At 37.2% G+C, this 24,346-nt stretch overlaps 1 protein-coding gene across 1 annotated transcript; it reads right to left on the minus strand.

The window, feature by feature from the left end:
* Window positions 1-1,880: 1,880 nt before the first annotated feature.
* LOC149012040 (ATPase 10, plasma membrane-type-like) lies at window positions 1,881-22,798 on the minus strand. The gene is made up of 22 exons (XM_089163120.1): window positions 22,649-22,798; window positions 20,564-20,712; window positions 20,357-20,476; window positions 19,182-19,280; window positions 18,912-19,049; window positions 17,889-18,023; window positions 17,541-17,720; window positions 17,026-17,232; window positions 16,482-16,601; window positions 14,895-15,014; window positions 14,667-14,789; window positions 13,556-13,660; window positions 12,868-13,012; window positions 9,401-9,562; window positions 8,890-9,128; window positions 8,485-8,517; window positions 8,276-8,357; window positions 6,745-6,905; window positions 6,485-6,658; window positions 3,210-3,392; window positions 2,945-3,108; window positions 1,881-2,574 (listed from the first exon to the last, which is right to left on the minus strand). Exons 2-22 carry the CDS (start codon window positions 20,627-20,629, stop codon window positions 2,478-2,480), a joined length of 2,853 nt encoding a protein of 950 aa, XP_089019246.1. The 5' UTR covers window positions 20,630-20,712; window positions 22,649-22,798; the 3' UTR covers window positions 1,881-2,477.
* Between the last annotated feature and the right edge of the window lie 1,548 nt (window positions 22,799-24,346).

Below are 24,346 nucleotides of genomic sequence, written 5' to 3' on the forward strand. Positions count from 1 at the left end.
TATCAGACTTCTTAGACAAAATTTTTCTAGACATGCACTTAATCACCTAATATACATTTTTAAGATACTCAAAAAGAAACAAACACATTAATAGCGACTTAAAAAAAAATATCTACAGCACCTCCGTAGGATGAAAACAAAACCTTGCTCTAATACCATGTTGTAATGTGAGGAATTGCTCTTCTAAAAGTATATTATTCACAAGACCCCAATAGGATATTTATAGTTACAACCTAGTTAAGTCCTATACTAAGTAGGAAAAGGAAATATAAAACAAATATAAATAAAACTCTCGACTTATTAGGAAATATAATCCTATTCTAATTAGAAAACCTCAGTCCATGTTTTCAACACCTAGGTTTAAGGTTGGGTTAATAAGTAAAAGTTATTCCCTAACTAAAGGTGTTGATTATAATTAGGTGTTTTCACCTGTGATTAGACACACTTCTATTCGGGTTCTCGTCTCTGGTTGCTATATTTGATCTTGAGTTGGAACAAATGAATGTCGAGACTACTTTCTTGAATGGTAGACTTGAGGAACAAATTTTCATCAGTCAACCTGAGGGTTTTGTGAGAAAAGGAGATGAATGTAAGGTTTGTTTGCTATTGAGATCTTTGTATGGGTTGAAACAATCCCCTAGACAATGGTACAAAAGATTTGATACTTTTATGCTTAAGAATAAGTTCAAAAGAAGTTAATATGATCATTATGTATACAACTGTGAATTTAAACCTCCTACTTTTATTTATCTCTTGTTATATGTTGATGATATGCTTATTGCTTGCAAAAATAAATTTTGGACTTGTAACTTGAAGAATATTCTCAAATCTAAGTTTCAAACGAAGGATTTAGGGGTTGCAAGGAAGATTCTTGGTGTTGATATATTTAGAGATAAATCTAATGGTTTTCTTACTTTGTCTCAAGTAGGTTACTTGCATTAACTGATTGCTAACTTTGGAAGTGCTAATTGTAGAGTTGTCGATACTCCTTTGGGTGCACATTTTAAGTTAAAATCATGTCTTAATGTTGTTGTGACCAAAATGCCCTATCAGACTTGTGTTGGTTCTTTTATTTATGCAATGGTCTGTTCTAGACCTGATTTAGCCTATGTTGTTGGGCTAGTTTGTAGGTTTATGAGTTATCCCTGTGATGTTCATTGAACTGTTGTTTTGAGATACTTGCAAAATTCAATTGGTTAGCAACTTTTACATGATAATGCTTGTAGTGATAAGCTGAGTATTGTTGGATATTATGACTCTGATTTTGCTGCTATTCTTGATAAGAGATGATTTTCATCTAATTATGCGTTTATCATTGGTGGTAACTTGGTTAGTTGGAAGTCTTTTCTTCAGCATGTGGTTGCTCTTTTTCTATTGAGGCTGAGTATATTGCCTGGTGTGAGACTGTTAAGGAGGCTCTTTGGCTTAAAATATCCTTGGAGAACTTGGTTTTTATGATATATGGTCTTCTATATATTGTAATTCTTAAAGTGCCATTTGTCTCTCTAAAAATAATATGTTTCATGAACGTAATAAACATATGGAGGTGAGATTGCATTTTATTAGAATATTATCTTCAAAGGTTTTGTCAAGCTTCTTAAGATTGATACCTCTATCAAAAGCCTTAGACGAAGGTCTAGCTCGTATACGTCGCTGACCTGGCCTTAGAGCTTTTACTCATACTCTAGTTCAGAATATGAGAAACAATTGAAATTGATCAAGCAGCGGCCTCTCTCTATTAGATACGTTACTCACTTCACTTGCAGGCATACACTGTCGAGATGCATTTATTTCACCATTTTCAATAAAATACCAGAACTGTCTCCAGACCGTTACCAAATGCATTCCAAAAGTAGATGATGTAGACAAGGATGCTGTGCTGTCTTTTATGAAACTATTCAGGTTAAATGATTCTTGTAGCCCATCCTGGCGTTTCTGTTTCTTGATTGTTGATCAGTTGGAGAAGTTCATTGAACAAGAAGCCAAGATCATACTGCATTAGAAAAATGTTTCTGACATTGTTGAAGTTTGAACGACGGCACTGAATTATTGATCAATTTAGGGGGCTGGGGATAAATAAAATTGCTTTATTCCTAAAACATGTACGTATCAAAACTGTAACAGTGTCTAAAAATGTCTAAAAATAAGGAGAAATCGTAGCATTAACCACTCTACAGAGATTATTCCCTAACCTTTAGAGACAAATGAGCGAACGTACTAGCACATGTCTCCACCATCAACCCAGTGAAGAAAAAAAAAAATACCATTCTCATACAATTTACCATTCATCATAATCAGCATTGTCCAGTATCAGTAACAGTTGATTTCTGCCAAATCTGCTGAAGCCAAAACCACAAAGCTTTTCCGGAGTCATACCTTGTGCCAAATTGACTTCACTCCCTGGACCACAGAAACAACAAGCTAAACGCATCTTGCTCGAGTGCTTTCCAACTCGACTTAATCTCCATATTCTGGTTTCAGACAGTATAACCTCCTGGCCTTGAAGCATTGTCCAAATTTTTCAGTCTCACAACTGATTCAACATGTCCTTTCAATGTGTGCAACTCCCTCAACCTGCAAAGTTAGAGGCAGAGGTCAATTTTAGTATCTGACGGATTAATTCTCCCACACCAAAAGCTGGAAAGAAAAAACACTAACAATAAATACAAAATATTCCTCGACTAATAGAGAGCTCATTATCCCGAAACAAATAAGATACAATTCTAATACGTATGAGTAAACTGGGTTGATTGAGAACCAAATTCGCGAAAAAAATATGTAAGAACTGAGTTCACCACAAAATTTGGTCGAAAGAGAAAGTTATTCTGCAGTCTCCAACAAGCTCGTCCAGGTTGATCACCAGCCCAGACAGGAACGTAAAATGAACAAAAATGTGATGATTGTGCAATTAAAATATGAAAACACAGATGAAAGTTTCATCTACCTAGCTATTTCAGCCCGCCGCCTGGCCTGTCCAGCAATCAGAGAAGACTGCCGTCCATTGTTCTCCAATTCTGTAGGTGCCAGCCCTTGTAAGGTACTCTGGGAAATTACCCACTTGGCCTTCCTGTCTTCCTTCCCATAGTCTTTCTTTGATGTAAAAGCCGTCTGTACAGAAGAGTAGATATCAGTTATTCTACTGATTGCCACAGAACAAGTTTTCCTACTTGAGAGAGAAAAAGAAAGCAACCATAAATCATTGTGTTCACCTTTCTATCAAACAACAAATTCCATGCATCTCCACTCAAAATGTATCGAACAACGAATTTGATGATATCCAAGGGTATGTAGAAGATCAAGCTGTAGAGCCATATGACACCAGCCCAACCCCATCCAATGCCTCGGATTGAAGCAAAGGTGATGTGAGCATAAACTGCAATCAAGGTAGCAACCTACACAGGAGAAAAAAGTTAACCCCATTAAAAGAGTACGAAGATTCACTAATCAATAAGAAGAATATTGGAGAGGATGCAATTCTGATGAACCAGAGTGAGCTCATCATAATAACTACATGATCCATGCCAAGCTCAAGCTAGAAAGTTAGTCTAGTGGTTTCAATGAGACACGAAGGGCCGAGCTTCTGTGACTCAGGTTTACAAACCACGGGCTCCATCTAAATCTCATTACATGAGATTCCATGCACCAGACCGTAAGGAGCATGAGTTTTATGGGCACAAAAGATAAATGCCAACTCGTGGGAGTGTAAATTACTGATTGGCTTTTAAACTCTTGACAATTGGTGTATCTGGAATTATACATATCCAGCATCAATAAATTCTCTTATGTGTGGCGCAACCAGGTGGTAAATTCAGGAAAAACTTCCTTGATGGCTTTAGTTTTATAGCTACTCTTCAGGATTATTTGTGCTGAAGGAGTATGGATAGTCAGGATGTTATCTTTAGTAGTAAAAAAATTTCATCAAAAATAACAAACTAATAATTGATATTTTCAGATTCTGGAGAGGGCCATAACCTACACAGCCTTACCGCTGCTTGGTAGAGAGGCTGTTTTCCACCAAAAATGTGTAAACACTAGGTTAACATGGAGCAACCTTACCATTGCACTAGGGTCTGCCCTCTAACTTTTATATACTGAGTGTTCAATAAAACTTTTTACACAAGCTCAACACAATAATTTTGGGTCCAAAAAGTAGAGGTTCACCATGTAGTCCTGTTCAAACATTTATTTTATCACACAACTGGAATTAACCAAACAAGACTCCACATTACAACCAGACAAAACCCAGCATTATCTGAGTTAAGGATCAGCAGCTAAGGAATATTGTCCGAGTTACATTAACAATCTTATATGGCCTTAGATAACTACAGTATACTAATTGTTGCAGACAAATCCAGTTGGTAACATGGGACCAAACATGTCTAGAAGAAAGCACTGTCAGAGCAGGCCAATCACAAAGGATCGGCGAGCCGCCTCTAAAGCCCAAGTCAGATTAAGAAGTAACACCACTGCTGATTGGGACTTTAGATCCAGAGTCTAAGCTGGTTAAAACAGGTGCAAGGAAATCAATATGGAAGTGTGTAGTACCATTGCTTAGAATTGAAGAGGGGTATATATAACCCAACCTATCAAGGGATGGTGGATTTATTGTGTCCTAGTCAGCCCCTAGTGATGTAACTAAGGTAAAAAAGCCAGATATTGCTCGAATTTTCGGCCCACAGCAGCCCCCAGACCATGCAGCAGTCAAGACTGGCTGAGTGCCCTGGAGGGTATTTTGGTCATTTTTCACACCCCTCCTTGGAGTCTTAGTTAGCTTCCTTTTTCTGTCAGGAGTTACGATCTACTTTCAATTCTTAAGTTGATTGTGTCATGGTCAAGTTATTAAAGAGTCCTCATTCAAGTGGGACTCCCAGTTGGATTCTAGTTTAAAGAAGATTCCTACTTGATAATCAATTATTTATTTGCAAGGAATTTAGCAGATTCCCTTTGATTGGTAAATAAGTTGTTGAGTTGTAAGGGGAATCCTAATCCAAAGTAGATTCCCTAGCGGGAGTCCAAGTGTCAATCCTTCCATGTAAGAGGCTATATAGAGGCCCCATACCTTGCATTAAAATTCAGACTGGATTAATCAAAATACAAAGAACACTAAAGGAGAATTAGAGTAGCGGGTTCCAAGAGGGATCTCCACAGCTGACTGAGTCAATTCCCAAAATCTTCGGCAGCATTGTGATCTTCCTTACAGTGACCTTGAGTGAACCAGTCCAGTCCTCCATCAAGTAAGTGAAACCCCAGCCCATTCCCTACCTCATTACTCTTCCTAAACCTTGTGCAAATCACCCACCCCCAACCCTCTCTTTCCCTTGCGGCAGCAGCACCCAACCCCTCCCCTTTCTTCTCTCCCACCCGCAGACCTTCCCCAACCCTTCCTTTCCTCTTCTCTTCTTTTCCCCCTTCTTTATCTTGTTACAGCTTAGGAAGCCAAGAAAAGAAAGAAAGGAAAAGAGAGGAAAGAAAGAAAATCAAGAAAGCAAAGAAAGATGTCAAGATTCATCAAGATTGATTCAAGAACCTTAGGACAGCCTCCAAAACATTTCCTAGACCAACCACAGACTTCCCAACCCCAAGTCCCCTTTCACCAAACAGCAAGCTTCTCCAACCCTTCCTTCCCTTTCCCACACCTTCGACCTTATTCCCATTCCATTCTTAAGTCTGAATTTTATCCATAGTTGAGTTACTAAATTAAACTAACCCATCAAGGGGAATGTTGAGCCCTAATTCTCCCAAAATCTATATCGTCTTTTCCTTTTCCCCCCAAATCTACCCCATCTTGGTTTGATTGAAATCTTAATTTCCCCAATCTCATCCCATCTTGGCTTCTGTTAAAACTCTAATTTTCCCTATTCCCTTCCATAACCAAATTTTCTCTATTCCCTTCCTGAGGGTTCCCATAATAGAGTGAATTTCCCAGGAATAGTTGGTTTGATAGCTGGTTCACGAAGAGGATCCTGAACCCAATTTTAGGGTTTGATATCAACATTCCAAAACCCTAGAATCTGGGTTACATCACCTAGTTCTCGAGTAATTCTCAGGATTGACAGGTAGACTGTCAGGTGGTGCACTAAATGTGATGTGAGGTGCCATCTCAATCACCGGGTCCGATCACGATCCCTGCTGTAGTGGAATCATCTCTTGACTCTTGATCATGGAGTTCAGTCTCAAGGCTGAACACCTTTGGCTCAAGCAAACCATTGGTCAGGCATGACCAAGCTGATTAGACCTGAAGCATTCGTAACCCGTCCGTTGGAGGTTCACTGGATCAATCACCCGAGTCATCGACCAGCCCACCGGTTCAGTTGCTGGACCGGTGGTTGGTCCAGTTTGGCATAACACTAATTTTATAGGGAAGCTGATAAGCAAAAGAACAGTAGAAATGTCTGTGCCTCCATATGCACAGATACACATGAAGTGTAGGCAGCCACCATGAAAATGCTTTGGATGAACTAAGCCCAGTTTTTATAACTCTTACCAGTTGAGCAATCACAAAAGCACACATCAAGAGGGTCCCAGGTCTCTCCATAAAGGACCAACTTTGACTGCGAGTAACAAAAATAAGAGCTTGGCTGATGATGCTGACTTGCAGATATATAGCAGACGATATCTCCTCGCTACTGCTGCTCAGGGACCTTACATGGAAGTGAGTCTAATAACACAAAAATTGGAAGTCAATATCCAGAAGATGAAGAAAAGCCATTCTTCTTTCCATATTGAAAATCATAAACTGAATACCTCAAAGAAAGTGGTGCTTTCCACGACCCAAAAAAATAAAACAGTGACTAATGCAAGATAAGTTCCTATAACAATTCCTGTTGCAAAGATCTCATTGAGCTTCCAGCTGTCAGGTCTTGGGGATGGCTTCACACGGTCCTTGGAAATGGTCATGATTGTCCCTGTTTAAAAGAAAAAAAATATATAATTGATATCCCTTTCCATGTGAGTTTTTAGATTACATGCATCAATTATCCATCAAGATTAATCAGTTTTGGGTTGCAGAAGGATATATATATATATATTATCTTTTTTTATTTTATTTTTATTTATTTTATAGAAACTTGCAAGGAAAAGTAAAATGAATGCAGACCTACAGACTAAGCACAGGCACATTGACATGCAGAGAATAACACATTACTAGCACTTCATTTATAAAATTTTAAAAAAAAAATTCTCAAACAGAAAGAAGTAGGTTTTAAAATTAAAACTACAAAGGGAAGAAGAATTAAGGGACATTATTTTAGGGGCTGCTAGTGTAGTTCACTGGTGTTTCAAAGTTGGCATGACTTGCTCAAGATTGGTTGAGAAAAAGCTTTCAAACCTAGTGTCAGGACTCAAATTTGTTTTATGCATCATAGCATGTAGTTTATTTCTAGGACTTGAAGCTCAAGAATGAAAATCATCTGGAAAGTTATAAGGTATCAATATATCTGGATTTGCTTCAATGTCCATATTCTTATCGTAGTGTTAGGAAATAGAAGAAACAAGAAACCTGTAGGGCTAACAAAGAAATAAGTCTAAGCTGCAGACAAGTGAAAAAAAAAAATCATCTTCTGTTATTCTGCATCTTATTTTCATCTATCATTTTTCTATCTGTCATTCATCTTCCATCTATCAGTTTCCTCATTACATTTGTCTCTATTTTATTATGTTTAGATCCATGTCCAACCCCATTAAATTGTCATGAGGCAGAGTTTGTTGTTCTTGTTGTTGCCTCTAAGATGCAATGTAGATAATTCTGTCATACTTGAGCCTAAATAAGTACATATTTCTCCTAAAGGACTGTCCATGGTGAAGTCCCAGCCAATCTAAGAAGCCATAGCCCAACACAAGAGATTTGGCCATGCACTTGCATTTCCAGAAAATGATAAGAAACATATGGTGCTATAACACTTGTAGACAATGTGAAAGTAAATTAGGATCTCTGATCACCATTCCAGAAAATCTATCATCTATGACTATCTGATGGTTACAGAGAGAAATGATTGAGCATTGCAAATTTATATGTTCCATATTGTTTTCTCATTGATCACAGAAAATAATCTTAGCAGCAAAACTGGAGCACAAAGGGAGAGAATGGGGCTAACAGGAAGACACAAATGCTAATTACAACCAGTCTACAATGAGAAACGACAATACTAGACTACCAGTTTTGCCTCTCACAGGAAATTATCAGTCCCAGCTTCAACAAAAATTTTCTTTTCAAACCCATAGCCTCAGATTTCATGGAGAAAAAAAGAAAGGAAAAGCTAGCATGTTGAAGCATTACCATCATTCAGTATTGCTATTATTAGCACCATGAAAGGCGGGAAATCATACTCCCAGATCAATGCCAGCAGCATGAAACCTAGCTGCAACGATAACAATTCCAGTCAGTGTCCTCTTTTTATTTATTTATTTATTATTCTTATTATATTAAATAAATCAATAACATATAGTAGCGAAGTTGGAAACAGAAAAATGTAAGAGACATCTTACCACAATCCTTATGGTAATGGATACAGCATAAATCTGCAAATGCATTTAGAGTGATCAGTATCAATGAAAAAGAAAAAAAGGGTGAAAGGAAGCAGGAAAATATACGATATATAATATATTACCATCGCACTGTATGTGCCATGCAGTGGCTTCTACCAAATGCAGTTATGATTATATGGGATAACAAATCAATGGGGTCAGTAAAAAGATTTTCAAAGCCAAAACCAGCTAAAGAAGCCCCAACCAATTAAAAAAAATGCATCCTCATATCCTTTGGGAGATGCTCTTTGAGAGTAGTCAAACATGCAATGACTAGACTATCCAATAAATTTATTTCACAGAAAACATAACCAGTGGTACTTGACGATAAGTATTGCTATTTGTAAGAACAGAATGATACTCAACTGTATAGTTCTTCATTCTTTGGAATATAGCCCGGCTTGTTAAGACAGCACTAACAATGACACTTAAACCAGGCTCAGTTAAGACTATATCAGCAGCACTCCTTGCAGCATCTGTAGCATCTGACACTGCTATCCCGATGTCAGCTTTCTTTAGAGCAGGTGCATCGTTGACACCATCTCCAGTCATTCCACAAATATGCTTCTTTTCTTGTAGAATTTTCACGATCTCATACTTATGTTCTGAATGTTCAAATCCATGTGATGAATAAATCTAGTGAAAAGAAATATGAAGGATGGAATGGAAGAAGAAAGGTACCCGAGGGAGCTATTATATTAAAATGATGGTCCATATATTAAATTTTCACATTGAAAAACATCCTAAAATCCTTTCCAATCAACACATGGATCAGGTAGTGTAGACAACTCTGGGAACTGATAACTTAACCTTAAACAGAAAAAATAGTTTGATGGGTAAACAATCTCTATGAATATCGTGCAGAGGGTTCAATTACCAGGAAATACTCCAGCAAAGCCATCTGCCTTCTCAATGAGTTCATCCACAGGAAGAGCTTCATGTTCCTCTCTATTATGGTCCAGTAATGCAGAAGCAGGATACATGTTTGTTCCCATGCCAAGACGCCTGCCTGTCTCCTTTGCAATAGATAACTGGTCACCTATTCAAGTCCAAGAAGAACTCAATCAATATTTTTTTCAATGTTTTAGCTACCCAAACTTTGCAGAATTCCAACAATGAAAGCTCTTTGAAATGTAGTTAGTTAAAATTTTCTGTATCCATGTAATAGATGATATTCAATGTTAAAAATGATGACATTAAACAAAATTGTCCAAGAAAAATATTCAGAATTGTAGCTTAAAATGAATGCTCAGCAAGCGTCTAAATACAAAAAATAGGCAGGAAAATGGATAAAAATTTTAAAGTAATCGCAGATGCTACAGAAACCAGATGATATTTTACAGTGCCATTTGAAAACACCTTCTGATAGCTAGGAAATCAGCAGAAAGAGATGCAGTAATATATCTCCACTATTTTGCCCACAAGACAAATATATTATCATAGTTTTTTACATGCATCCCCTCAAAATCATTCTAAACATGGGGAACCCTCTTAGAAAATCATACATTACATTTAGGTCCTCCTAAACTCACACAGTTAAAGTTTCAGTTAAGGTCACTGTGAAATGACCTTTACACCTTATTTGTAATGGGTATTGATTAAATGCCACCGTTAGAAAAACATGCTAAACATGAGGTAACCCCCTAAGAAAATCATACATTACATTTGGTCCTCCAAAACTCATGGCATTGAAGTCTTAGTTAAAGGTCATTTAGCAATGACCATTATACCCTTACTCAGTATGGGTATAATTAAAATGACTAGTTTCCCTTCAAAAGTCAGAGAAACCTTTATTCTTCCCTTTTTTTCTCATTCCTTTCTTCTCTAATTCCGGTCACTAACAGCCAAAGGCAAACAGGGTACCACCGACAGTTGGAAAAGGGGGAGGGTGGTCATCGGAAGGGGATGGAACTTCAGTGTGGTTCCATTCAAATAGGGTTTCCTTCTTTATTTTTTCTTCTCTTACTCCAGTCACCAGCAGCCATGGCTTTATAGGTTAGAGAGATGGAAAAGGGAGTGGGCCAGCCACGATCGTATAGGGTTCCAACGAGAGTTGGAAAACAGGAGGGTGACGGCAGGAAGGGATGGAATTTCACTGCAGTTCAATTCAAGTAGTTTTCATTTTTCTATCCCTTTCTTGTTTTTTCAGATTGTATATCATCCTCAACCCTCGAGAATAATAAGTACAGGAGAACAGGTTTCCATATCTAAAATAAAAGATGACTAAAAAGTGCAGATGTCCAATCTGACGAAGAATTCCCTTAATACGGAGAAGAAGAAGAGGAAGCATTGATGATGAAGAGCAAGAAGAAGCTGTGGATCATAAAAATGGAGTGAACGTGTAAGGAGATGGACTTTTCTTCCACATCTTTTCTTATGACATTGGCTGACCAGAGGAAGAGAAGAAAACCGAAAAAAGGGAAGAAAGGAGGACTGATAATAAGGGTTTTCTTCACAACTTTTGAAGGACAAAATTGTAACTTCCGTTATATGCACAACAAGCAAGGTTATACAGGTTATTTCACATGATCCTTAACTGACACTTCAACAGTGAGAGTTTTGGAGGACCTAAACATAAGGTGCAACTTCCTGCGGGGATGCCATGAGTTTGGCGTGTTTTTCCAGGGGGTTGCATGTAAAAAACTCTAGTTTTTAATTATACCTATAACAAGTGAGGGTATAAAGGTCATTTCACGACAATCTTTAACTAAAACTTTAATGGTGAGAGTTATGGAGGACCTAAATGTAAAGGTATGACTTTCTAAGGGGGGTGCCTCATGTCTAGCATGTTTTTTGAGGAGATGCATGTAAAAAAGAATTTCTTTTAATATCAAGAACCATTGGTCGAGAATTTCCCATAATTTTGCAGATACATGAGAGATCAAATCGAAAACATTTCTAAACCCAGGACATAATTTTACAATTTGGTGAACCTTTCCATTAAATTCACCAGTACTTTAGAACAGTCTAATTTAATTCTACAAGTAAATCCACCCACTCTTTGTTATTCCCCTCTCTGATTTGAGTAGAAATAAGTATCTGCACTAACACAATAGAGTTGTCGTTCCACTGGAAAACATTAAGTATTAAGCCTCCATCCACATGACACCAAGGTTTGAAAACTCAACTCAATTTACCATCTCCACCACGTGAAGATTCTTGAAATTTTAAGATCCTGAAGAGATGGTGCTTTTTTCCTTTTAGATTCAGATTGATGTTTTGGGGATCAAATGGGCATGGTTGGTTCTAAAACTCTAAGGGAAGCTTGTCTAATAAAAAAAATACTTAAGCTTCCAAATTTTCCTTTATTTATTTATTTTTTTTTATTATTATATATTTTTTTTTGGGGGGGGGGGGGCACGATATAGTTATTTGAATTTCCACCCTTGGTTGGAAATAAAGGCCAAACCCTTATTGTAAATATGTAACAATTGCATATCCCGCCCATAGTTTGATACTTTGAATGATCTTCGACAGCATGGACATGTTAGGCACTGAAAGACAAGTAAAACCAAATATTTGGAAGTTTCTTGTACAACGTACAAATCCATCTTGAACAGTAAGTTAATATGACAAATTACCAAGCATTCAACTATCGATTACTATGTAACAATTATCAACTACCAAGTGCATATGACAACTTACCAAGCTTTCAACTATCGATTACTATGTAACAATTATCAACTACCATGTGCAGTAAATAATTATACATATACATAAATAATGAGTCTCAGAAAGTTAAAACCCTAGTCTTACATGTGCTAGTGGTTGAATGCACATAAATATTGGTGAATAGGTAGAATCAACACTTTTGCAATGTAACTTTATATTAACAAGTGAAAATAAGGCCAACAGGTGAAGCAAAAAGAATTCCTTTCCCTCAAACTAAAAATCTAGTATGGAGCCCATCATGTCGAAATTTTGAACAATATGGTTCAAGTTGTAGTTTTTATGTGACCCAAAATATCCAAATCTTGAGATCTTGTCAACGAGATCCAACAGGATCCTAATCTATATATGACATTTTCAAATATTCTACGCCATCTTGTCTCGATTAGGTGGAGATTTTCGAGATCTTGATGAGTTTTGAACTATGTTAGAAGAATTCAAGTTAGACATGAAAACTTATTCATTTTTTTTCCCAATCTAATCTAGTTATGCACATTTGATGTACATTTGGTAAGTAAAACTTCCATCAGTCAGTTTATTAGGAACTACTATTTTATTCCTTCCCACACATGTATATAGATGGAAAGTGATCCTATTGCAATTTCAACCAATAAAAAAAATTGCTATTAGAAATTAAACATCATCTTGCCATTGTTAAGAAATTCAGTAACTTACCCGTGATCATCTTCACACAGACCCCAAGGTTAAGTGCTCTGCGAATGGTCTCTGCACTATCATGTCTGGGTGGGTCAAACAACGGCAACAGTCCACAGAATGTCCAAGGACCTCCATGTCCGTCTTTAGATTTTTCAGGAACTTCCTGGAAGGATTTTAAGAAATCAAAGAACTTGTTAGTAATGTAAAACCTAAATAATTCAAATTGTGAATCAGGACTCAAATAAAATTTCTCGTCCCTTTACAGTTTCTGTTACCTTTAGAATAAACACAGTTTGACAGGCTAATTTCAGTTTTGTGCAACACTGTATGTAGTTCCATAAATTATCATTTTAGTGGAGACTGAGAACTTGGGAGCACATTCGTCCATTAATAGAAGAGAACTACAATTCTTTTTCTCAAAGAGCTAGCCTGTGGCTCAACTGGTAGAAGTGGTGTCCCAGAGGTGCAAGTTTCCAACTCAGGCCAAATTCAGGCTCATTTTTGGACTAAATAACACAGGTCTGAGACAGGCTTGGGCTCAGTTCAAGTTTCATCAATTTTACAACCCAGCCAACCCCCACCCAAGTTGCACCCTAAATGATCCTCTCTCATCCAGAACCCGACTAACCAACCAAAATAAGAACAACGGGGAGAAAAATAAGAAGCAAACTGTTCTTTCCCTCAATGAGAAGCCTGTTAGATGTACCTGATATGCCACTCCAAGAGACCTCAATCCTCTTTCTGCAAACTTGTCAATTATGGCATGTACTTTGCCGGCAATCTGTTCTTTTTCTTTGCATAGATTTAGAATCTGAAATTAATGTAACAAAAAATATGCTTCAATGAAATGCCTTGAGGTTTTAAAACTTCACAGTTCGTATTAAATTGAAATACACATTGGGTTGCTTCCTTTTGAAGCATTTGTTAACAAATGCAACAGGTACTTGAAAGATAGTCTACATCCTCTAAATAGACTGTTGAGAAAAAACCCATCATGCCACTTAGTAGATTCCATGCACCAAAAGACTATCTGGTTGGTTGTGCTCAAGGTTTCATTATGTATTAGAGGCACATACTGGAAACTACAAAACAATGAGACTTCTGAAGCACAGGTAGATATTTTTAATTTAAAAGCAATGACAGCTTAGGTGGCACTGTCTACATCCTCTAAACAAAGTTTGTCCAGAAAAATCCATGCACAGAAGACTGCCTGGTTGATTGTGCTTGTAGTTTCATGAAAAATTGGAGGCACATATTCAAACTTCAGAATGATTTGAATTCTAAGTATCTTTAATCTGAAGAAATGTGACAGCTCAGGTGGTACTGTCATCTTCTGAACTGTGAGATTATGAGCTTCTAAAGACGTGGAACTCTTATGCTGAGTACAACTATTTTTTATTATTGCAAAAACATCTATTCTAGATTATTGACATTGCGCACTTACCAGTGCTATCTCAGCACTAGAACTATCATGATATCTTCTATATGTCAAATACTCTAATTGGAAAGTATCTGAATACTATAACTCATTCGACTTAGGCAGAAAGGTAACCCAACCATGAAACTTCTTTCCCAATGTCAAATAAATTTTCAGCTTCTATGGACATGAAGGATTCACACGAAGGACTCCTAGTCCAATCATAGGTGGTTTCAGCTTCCTTCTCTGCCAGTAATCTTCAATTATTGCATTGTAGTCTATTGGTTGAATGTATACAGGAGAACAATTTTCCTCAGCAATTTGCAGTAAAATTCATACACTTTGAGTCAACAACTTAAAAAAGTGTACTGTTTTACAGTAATTTAAAATAACTCGGTACCTGTTCTGGTGCTCCTTTGCTTGCTCGATGCCAGTTTCCATCAGAATCTATATATGTAATTGCAGTACGCTTGTCCACAGGGTTGAAAGGTAGAAAATGAACTTCAGTGATGTTTGCACGTGCCTGTCAAAAAATGGTGGTTCATTTTTTTATATTTATTTTCTATTTCTCCAACTACGTACCAAACAAAGATTTATCATAATTGTTCTCTTTTCACTTTCTTTTTACCTCCTTTGGATCAGCAAGCATGTTTATGATAGCTGTATCAATGGCATCTTGATTCTCTAATCTTGATGCTCTAGCTGCGAGCAGAATAACTGTGTCTTTGTCGAAGTCCTTGTTAAAAACCTGCGCAGTATATTCTTTCAATTCTTTGATACTTTGATTTGCCTGAACACTACAAAAATCAAGAAACTTACCCATGAAATGTTAAACTACCCACGCAGCCCTCTGCGTAGGTAGGAGGAATTGACAAGGACATACCAGTACATAATCACTAAGAGGTTAATGAATAACAGTAAATTAGGGTAAATTGGTTTGAATCCTTCCATTGCCGTTAGTATGATAAGAATACCGTACCCAGTGCACAAGGCTCCTGTGTTTAGCAGGGTCTGGGGAGGCTCAAATGTATGCAGCCTTACCCCTGTTTCCGAGGCTTAAACTATGACCAACCATTCAGCAATTGAGCACTTGACAGATGCATCAAGCAAGATCGTCATCTTTAGCATGATGATCGGGCTATTGTAAATGTTTGACAGTCACGGCATAGTATATAAACTGAGCTGCTATATTGGATGTTAATCAGACTCGACGAATGAAAAATCAAACTATTATAACTGGGCTCAGTCTTGTGCAGGGCCTTATAAAACGGAGGCTGAAGGGTAGGAATCAGTTTAGGACACCAGAAAAAATATCTTTGTAACTTTTCTTGGCTTTGATGGCACTAGGGAACTAGGCAACTTGATGATGCAGCCACTAGTGTAAGCCATGTTGACCAAGAGTGTGAGGCACGACAAGAGCCTTAAGATCATGCAATTTATTGAAGAACCTCAAATCAATCTCAATGATGATCCCTCAAAGTTGAAGTAAATTTTGAATCCCAGAGTTCTGTTGATTGTTATGTGGAGGTGACCAGGGAAGAGTTCAAAATATTCTTGTGATGCTTCCAAGACTTTGGGACTTCAGATTTAGCTTCTGCTGACAGGGAAAACATTTAAAAGGTAAATCGTACAATCTGTCATTGAACCAGATGTTAGTTAGGTCTAACAACCACTCAGCTTTAAAATATTGGCCAAGTAGCCAAGGGTTTGAAAATGGAATGAGAAAACTACAATTATGAGTGATGTACACCCTAAGGCCTAAGGCTATCATAAACAAAATTTCGGACTTGACTGTTTTGTTTTGTTGCAACTTGGAACTACTTTAGCTGCAGAGTGTAAATGAACAAACAGTATAATATATGCAAAGGCCAAAAAGACAGGAAAAAGTAATATCTTAGCTATCAGGCTAAATCATTCCCTCCAATAGCCAATGATGATAATGGAAACGGTCTAACCACATCAAACACTCATTTTAGATGGAAATATCGAACTCCAGAGAGTAGATCCAGTTTTTTCCATCAATTAGACAGGACAAAGAAGTTTTTGAGGTGTCCATTAAGAGCAACTCACTACAATCATATAAAACTTACTCAAATATGCCGCATTACACTCAATTGATTCTATATAGTGTTGGACAGATGTTTGCAGATAATATAAGTATTCAATAACTTAATTTTGGATCCAGAAATTAAGTCCCAGGGATCATTTCATGTACCTCAACAAGGTTATGATCCACAGTTAGACGATTTAGAGTAAGAGTTCCAGTTTTATCACTGCAGAGGACATCCATTCCAGCCATTTCTTCAATTGCAGTCATCCGTTTTGTGATAGCACCCTGTGGGAAATAAAAGTGTAAATGAACAGTAATGCTGGTGTAAACATATTAAAAACATAGTAAAGTTTTTAATTTCCTTAAGCAATTCTAAATACATGCCTTGCTTCCTGCTCTATCTGACATGCATGACATAAATGCATGGAAACCATACCATTCAGTTGGTATTAGTTCATTTGTATTTTTATTTTCTATGGCCCAGTAACCAACCAGAAATGGCTCTTGATAAACCCCAACAAATAAGGCCATTTACTGGACTATCCAATGAGTGGTCCAGGAAAAGAAAAATCTTCTATCAAGGGGTCAAGGGCTCTAGATCATTCACATGGTGCTTTCAGTCTCGTTTGGTCTCCTTTCCAAGCCATATAGTTAGGGAACATGAAATCTTTGGTTGGTATACATATTATGTAACTATTAGAAAATTTACCTGTTGAGAGAGGCGGTGAGAACCAATCGCAAGTGTAACAGATAATACAGTAGGCATAGCAATGGGTATTCCTCCAATTAATAGAACAAGAAGATTGTTAATTCCCTTCCGGTATGAACGTTGCTGTATGGGGTACATAACAATGATTTCAATAATCATTCCCACAGCAATCGAGCAAATGCAGAAGTTCCCAATGGAAGTAAGGACCTGAGGAGAAAATGTCATCAATTATGCATCAAAACAATGATAACTAGAACATGAACGGTAAAGACACATATTAAAAGTATGTATCTATGGACTGATAGATATATAAAGGATAAAATCAGCTTCACTAACCTGGGAAAACATCTCTTTTAAGTTTTTATTACTGCCATGGTTGAAGCGAACAAAATGAAATGCAGTGGTTTTGAAGGAAACTATATCTTTGTATCTATGTATGTATAGTTTTGCAATAACCATTACTTAAATTTTAAGGAGATCATTCCAAAAATGGAACTAGAAGCTTTTATCATCACCTGCTGGAAATGGCCAACAACTTCAGTGGAGTCAACTAAATGTGCTGCTTTACCGAAAAAAGAGTTGACTCCAGTGGCTATGACAACAGCTTCAATCTCTCCTTGCTTACATGTCGAACCAGAAAATACTTCATCCCCTGTCCTTTTTGTGACAGCAAGAGATTCACCTGTAAGGGCTGACTGCATCAGGAGAATCTATATCAATAATTATCTATTTAAAACATTTTAGATTAGCTATAAGATATATTAGGTATGTTTTAGAAATAAATGTCCTAATAATAAGAAATTTTCTAAAAACGCAGGATAAAAAACATGTGGCCTTCTCAATAAAGAATAATAAGTATTTGCCTGGTCAATTTTCAGTGGGTCCCCCTCAAGCAGGCGTGCATCTGCAGGGATGATATCACCAAGCTTTATGCTAATTATATCTCCTGGTACTAGAATAGATGCATCTTGCTCTTGCCACTGGCCATCTCTGAGGACCTATATTTCAATGAGAGATCGTTAGACAGGCTCCCATTGATTAGGAAACAATGCACGAAAATAAAAGGAGATGAAGCTGTTATTAGCTTTCCTCCCCCCAGGAAACTTTCCATGATAAAGATTTTTTAGTGGACATGTCAGCAACTCACCAAGCACAATAAAGAGACAAAAAACCAAACAAACTCGAATTTAAAATCTCTAATCAAGATCAATAGTCTTGGATTTCAAAGATTCCTCTGAGTTCTTATCCGCTCAATACGGAAAACTGACTCTGCTCCAGAAACCCTAATTCCCATGCAACTCTTGTATCCCTCAAATACTCATTCTTTCTGTCATCTCAGGTAAGCCTTCGGACCATTTGGATTGTGAAATATAAAATTGCCCGACCACATTGTAATTTGTATTTTCCAACTAATAGCAACTGTGGGTCTTTCACTGACCCAAGTAATCGGTATTACCTTAATTTTTCCTATTCTACTTCCATTGAAATCCAGTTTATACATAAATAAAAGATAATAAAGTAATAAAAAAGTAACTCCCATAATTGAAGGAGACAATTACAACGAGAAGACAACAAAAACATGGATTTTGAGAGTGAAACATGCATGATTCTTGAGTGAAAAGCGTAGTACAATTGTGCATCTTGTTGCCTGAAAAAGCGATCAGGGGTGAGTAACTGTATCCTCTTAATTATGTAAACATAAATCAGAGAATAAATTCCTTTCCAGATCTGAATCCAAAGAAGAATTTTGGTTTCAATAGGACAGGTAATACCACTGTTATCTCAGGAACGCAGATATTCTGATCATTTTCAAACAGACATACTTGCTGAAAATCTACTCTGCTCCTTGAATGTCAGTCGCTAGTGAGTGCTGGATGAAAGCTAACCTTTGTTTTTGGGGCTAGACGGGCCATAAGTGCTGATGCAGCATTCCCAGCATTGTTTTCCTCTAGAAAACTAATTGTCGAATTTATAACTAGTAGACAAACAATCCCTACAAAGTCCTGCCAGTCAGGGCCTTCCCCCTGAAATATCATGCGACATAGGTTAATAGGGAAAAGAGATACACATGCTGAGAAATTTTATATAGACGAAAAGAACAGTTGGATCCTCAACCAAAGTAAGATAGTTAGCACACTAGAGCTCTTGTGACTTACTCCACCATTAGCAAGGGCAATCGCCATCACTGCTGCAGCTTCCATAACCCATGACAAGGGATTCCACATAAAACTAAGAAATTTCAAGAATTTGTTCTCCTGCAGACAAATAAATTTTAAGGTATGAATAAAGTAAGAAAGGAGTAGTTATTCAAGATTTTTTTAGGGCAGGCCAGAGTACAATGATCAGGTTGCTCTATTGCAACCTGGTGGTCATTGGTTCAAACAATGAAACAGCCTCTCCACAAAGGTGGGGGACAGGCTGGGTACATATGCCCCTCAACACACATTGTAATAGTGGAGCCCGCATGCACTGAGCATGTCCTAGCCTTTTAAGAGTTTTAGGTGCATATCCGATGTTCTTGACAAGACCTCCGTATGAACATTGCTTCTTGGATAAGCGGTGTAAATCATGGTTCAAGAACATGGAGTGAAATCGGCTTTGATCACTTTGAGCCACCCAAGATCCACTACTTGAGTTAAAAAACCAAATGATATATTTTATTAATACAAGGTGATCCATTTTCAGCAAAGAGAGAGAGAGAGAGAGAGAGAGAGAGTAGTAGTAAAATGAGTGAGAGTGAGTAGCAGAGAGAGAGAGAGAGAGAGAGAGAGAGAGAGAGAGTAGTAGTAAAATGAGTGAGAGTGAGTAGCAGAGAGAGTGAGTGAGTTAGTGAGAGAGAGAGAGAGAGTAGTAGTAAAATGAAATTTGTGGCTCCCAATTAATCTAGTAACATAATGACTAGACTGAATAAGTGGTGGAAGACATGAAATGAATTGAAAAAGAAAAACAGACATTGCAGCACAAAGAAGTGATATTGGGATCATTTGTCCGATAACTGCAATTAAAAGTTGGAAAGACCTTACTTGGTGTGGAACATCTACCTATATATAAACTTAAGAAATCTCCAATAAGACCTTCCGTCTTTTTCATGCATCAGATTTGTTTGCCAGCATACTTTTATAATCCCAAATTCAGATTTATTTCATTTTCTGCCTTTCGTTATAAGAAGTTCTATTTCAAAAGCTAAGTCTCCCTTCCTTAACTCTATTCAGATCATTCAAAGGAAGTTCTATGTCAAAAGCTAAGTCTCCCTTCTTTAACTCTATTCAGATCATTCAAAGTTCATTAGCTTATTCTGCTTCAAATGAAGAACAAGAAAGCTGGTGATTACTGTCTTTTCTTCAAGCTTATTGAGCCCAAATATTTGTAAGCGGGCCTCAGCATCGGTAGATGAAAGTCCCCTACTAGATGTCCTCAGTTGTTCAAAAACTTCTTCCAGAGGTAGGCGTTCCTGTCAAAAGAAAATTTCAAACCAACATTTGAGCATTATATGGGTCATAAAAGTGGACAATATCTCTGCTGTCAATACAAGTCCTACCAGATCAATTGCATCTCGGTTGAAACTTTCAGGATCAAGCAATGGTTTCTCCAAATCATCACCCATGATTCAAGCTTAATTTCCTTGAAGATCCCAATTTAAGACACAAACGGACCTTGCTTATAGGTGTCAAGTACGCATCCACAGCACTGCAAAAGTGAAAAAAAATTGCTGTTCTTATTATCAGAAGAAGACAAAAACTGCAACAAGTGTATAGGCACTGTGTAGGACAAATTAATCAATGTCCAAAATATTTTCCATGCTCAACCATCTTCCACAGTGCAACTTATGACAATGAAACTTTGAAATGTTATGGGCCACCCAAGGAATATGAAAATGATGCAGAGCCTGAAAGGCCTGCTGAGGTGGGCTGCAGTGAGGGAGGTTTAGGAGAATAGGAAGGAGAAGGGGTTTGGGATTTCTTTTTCTGCTTCTGTCAAAACACTGGAGCAGGGTGGGGTTCTGGATTCACCCCTGCCCCCCCTCCTTCTCTGGAACTGCTGTATCATAACAGAATTAGTGAAGGAGAGGAGGTAGCGGAAGGTGTAGGGTTGAGGAATTTCACTCTACTACCAAAAAATGCGGAGCCTGAAAGGACTGCTGAGGTGGGCTGCACTGAGGGAGGTTTAGGAGAATTGGAAGGAGAAGGAGAAGGGGAACACAGTAACACACTCATGCTGGATTTCTATACTGAACTGCAAGATTCAATTTTCATAATCATAATGAGGTACTCGTACAGTTACGGAATAAATAGGCAGTAAGCCTTGTTTCAAAAATACTCCCTTCTCTGAAATAGGAAATTACCATAATAAGCTAATGCTGAGAAAAGGAAACAACTTATAAGATATTCATATGTGATCTACCCAAATTATTATAGTACTCAGAATAAAGTAATATTATTGCTAATATTACTAGTTCCAGCCCTTCCCAAACCAGAAATTTGATTTAGGGCCAACTCTTGGTCTTTGTTTCCAAAGTAGATCAAGTCGGTCAAGCTAGGCCATGGCTACTGCATCAGAAGAATTCTCAAAACCAATACTTTATATTAATTCTTCATACATCTAGTTCTGGAGGTATGCATTCTTTCAACCAAGATCATATATACCAGCCAATTCAAAAAATAAAATAAATAAAAATATCAGGGTCTGCACATTGACTATATCCATTGTACATTCTCCCACACCCCAGTTAATATAATAAATACCAAATTCTAGCCTGTCTTCTAACTGATATCAACTGAGAACATGGACTTCTTCCAGTTTTGGGTCTTTTGAGATCCCCCAAGCCAGAGTAGAAGATAACACGTCACAAGACTTAAATTCAATTTCATCCAAACACTGACAGTCGGAAATGTCATGACCTTTCTGAAGGTAGGCAGACCAGGAATTGTTTAAAAGAATTCAAATTTTGAACAGCAAGTCGTATTTTTTATTCTTTACCAGTGTGAGAAACATTGCCCACTCATTTTCATTGGATATGCTTTATGGTTATCAAAAATAAGTAAAAATGAAGAGCATTCATCTGCCCTAACTTTCAAATGACGCTCTGGCATTTGTACTCTCACAACTATTTGAGTTATAATCGTTGTTGTTACTCCACTACGACTTCCATTCTAATCTTAATTTCAAAATTATTTGATCTTAGAAATTTTATGTAAACATAGACTTGTATTTGCGAGCATTTTCAAAATTTTCAACTGATGATTCAGTTATTTTGTTTTATTTTTACTTTTGATAGGTAAATACCATCCACACATTGAAATAAAACTCACTTCTGTTATACTAACTTAGATTTAATGCAATGAAGCACTGACCAAGCAATTCAAATGAAAGATGAAAAGAATACCATCTCTAACTAAAATCAACCCAAGAAAGACAAGATCCTACACTAACATATATTCAATTTTCGACCACCAGATGAAGCCTGGTCAGTGAAACTTCAGCTCTATAGCAATTGCAATTCAAACATTATTTTTCCTAAACACTAGACAACAGACAGGCATAGCAGTGAAAACTCCTGAAAACATCTCATTATGTGCAAGTAGCAGATTAAAGAAGCGAAGCGAGGTGGAATTAGAGGCATTACCGTGTAATGGTTCGGAAGCTGAGGAACACTCCGAGTTTGTTGGAGCGCAGGAAGGTTAGCCTCCGAGTTCCCGAGTAATCTAGCAGTGCAGGACTGACTTGTGTGAGTGTTTGGGAGAAAAAGACTACTACTACTACTAGTAATACAACAGAGGAAAGAAATTGATCTTTTAAAAGGAAAGGATAGAGTGGATTGGATGGCTGACCGTTTGGTGAGGAGTCGCTGCTAAGAAAAACCATATCTCCCTCCTCCGTTGGGACAGTGGGAAGGAAAAAATGAAATCTAGTTGCCCAACGGTCTTTCAAAACTGACCGTTCCGACCTAACAGTCATCTTCACCTTCCCCTTCTTCCTCAGGCACTCCTGGCTTCATTTACTCTTCATTTCCCCCAACCACCTGGAATGGAACTCATAAATAAATATAAAAAAAAATATTAGTTTTGATGGAATGAACCAATACGGCAACAACCTCCCTTCCCTTCCCTTCCCTTCCCTTCCCTTCCCTCCACACCTAACCAATTTGTCCACCACCATTTTCATTTTATTTACACGCATTTTAGCATGTGGAGGTGGAACACTGGTGAGCACATGCTCCATTTATTATAAAAAGTTCTTTTCCGCATTTTTCTAAAACCTTATTTTGTATATAAAAAATTATCCCATAAAGAAGTAATCAATGTATGCTTAAGGTGGTCCTAATAAACTTTAATTTCAAAATGAAAAAAAAATAAAAAAATCTGTTTATATGCTTTTTTTTTAGTCAAGAGAAGTATTATATTAGGCTCTTCAGCATAATACTAACAGCCGAGAAAGATGAGTACATGAAGAAGGTTAGGCGAGACCGCTGCAGACTACAAAGTTTGTATAGCTTAGAGCCCCGGACAATATAATCAATCCTCTCATTACAAGATCTTCTAATAAATATAAATATAATAAAAGTAAATCTATCAGATAGATATGTTGAATCAAATCATGATTTGGTCAATCTGGTGACTGGGCCTGGCCGTTTAAGGCCAGTACGGCTTTGAGGCAATCTGAAAACAAAGTTACATGAGTAATACGGAATTTTAAAGCAGTCAAAATAACATCTTTAATAGCTTCAAGCTCAAGTGGTAGAGCTGAAAAACCAAAAGCATAGGTAACCTTAACAAGTACAAAACCACCAGTAGGAGTAGGACTCCAAGTATATGCTTGCAAAGGCAGGTCGTGGTTTGTTATACATTATGAGGTAATAAATTAACCAAATTAAGAATCTGGACACACTTACCAAGAAAAGAGCATTGGCACTATTCAATCAGAAGTCTAAAACCTTCTTTTTTTTTTTTTTTTTTGTGGTAAACACAAACCTTTTATTTTGGAGATTGATGGCACGTGTTTAATTTTACCCGTCGTGGTCCAATTTCTATTGTACACTTGAGTCTTCGTTAGTATAAATTAGTCAAATTAAATTATCTTTTTGTTCTTCATCATCTATTGTTAGATTTGCAAATAGATTGCACTCCAATCTTAAGTTATTTCAAGGATATCTAAACTTAAATTACAAAGAAAAAAAATATATATTTTCCCCTCTTCCTATTTCGAGTTATGTAGAACTAGAAAGATCAAACTTAATTTAAGCTATATCTAAACCACTTCTAACTCTGCGTTGACTTTTTATTACAAAGTGCATTCAAAACCATTTCCTTAAGTTCTTTCCACA

Source organism: Hakea prostrata, chromosome 7 (assembly GCF_041222555.1).
Source record: "Hakea prostrata isolate BN-2017 chromosome 7, UWA_Hpros_2, whole genome shotgun sequence".
Classification (NCBI taxonomy): domain Eukaryota; kingdom Viridiplantae; phylum Streptophyta; class Magnoliopsida; order Proteales; family Proteaceae; genus Hakea; species Hakea prostrata.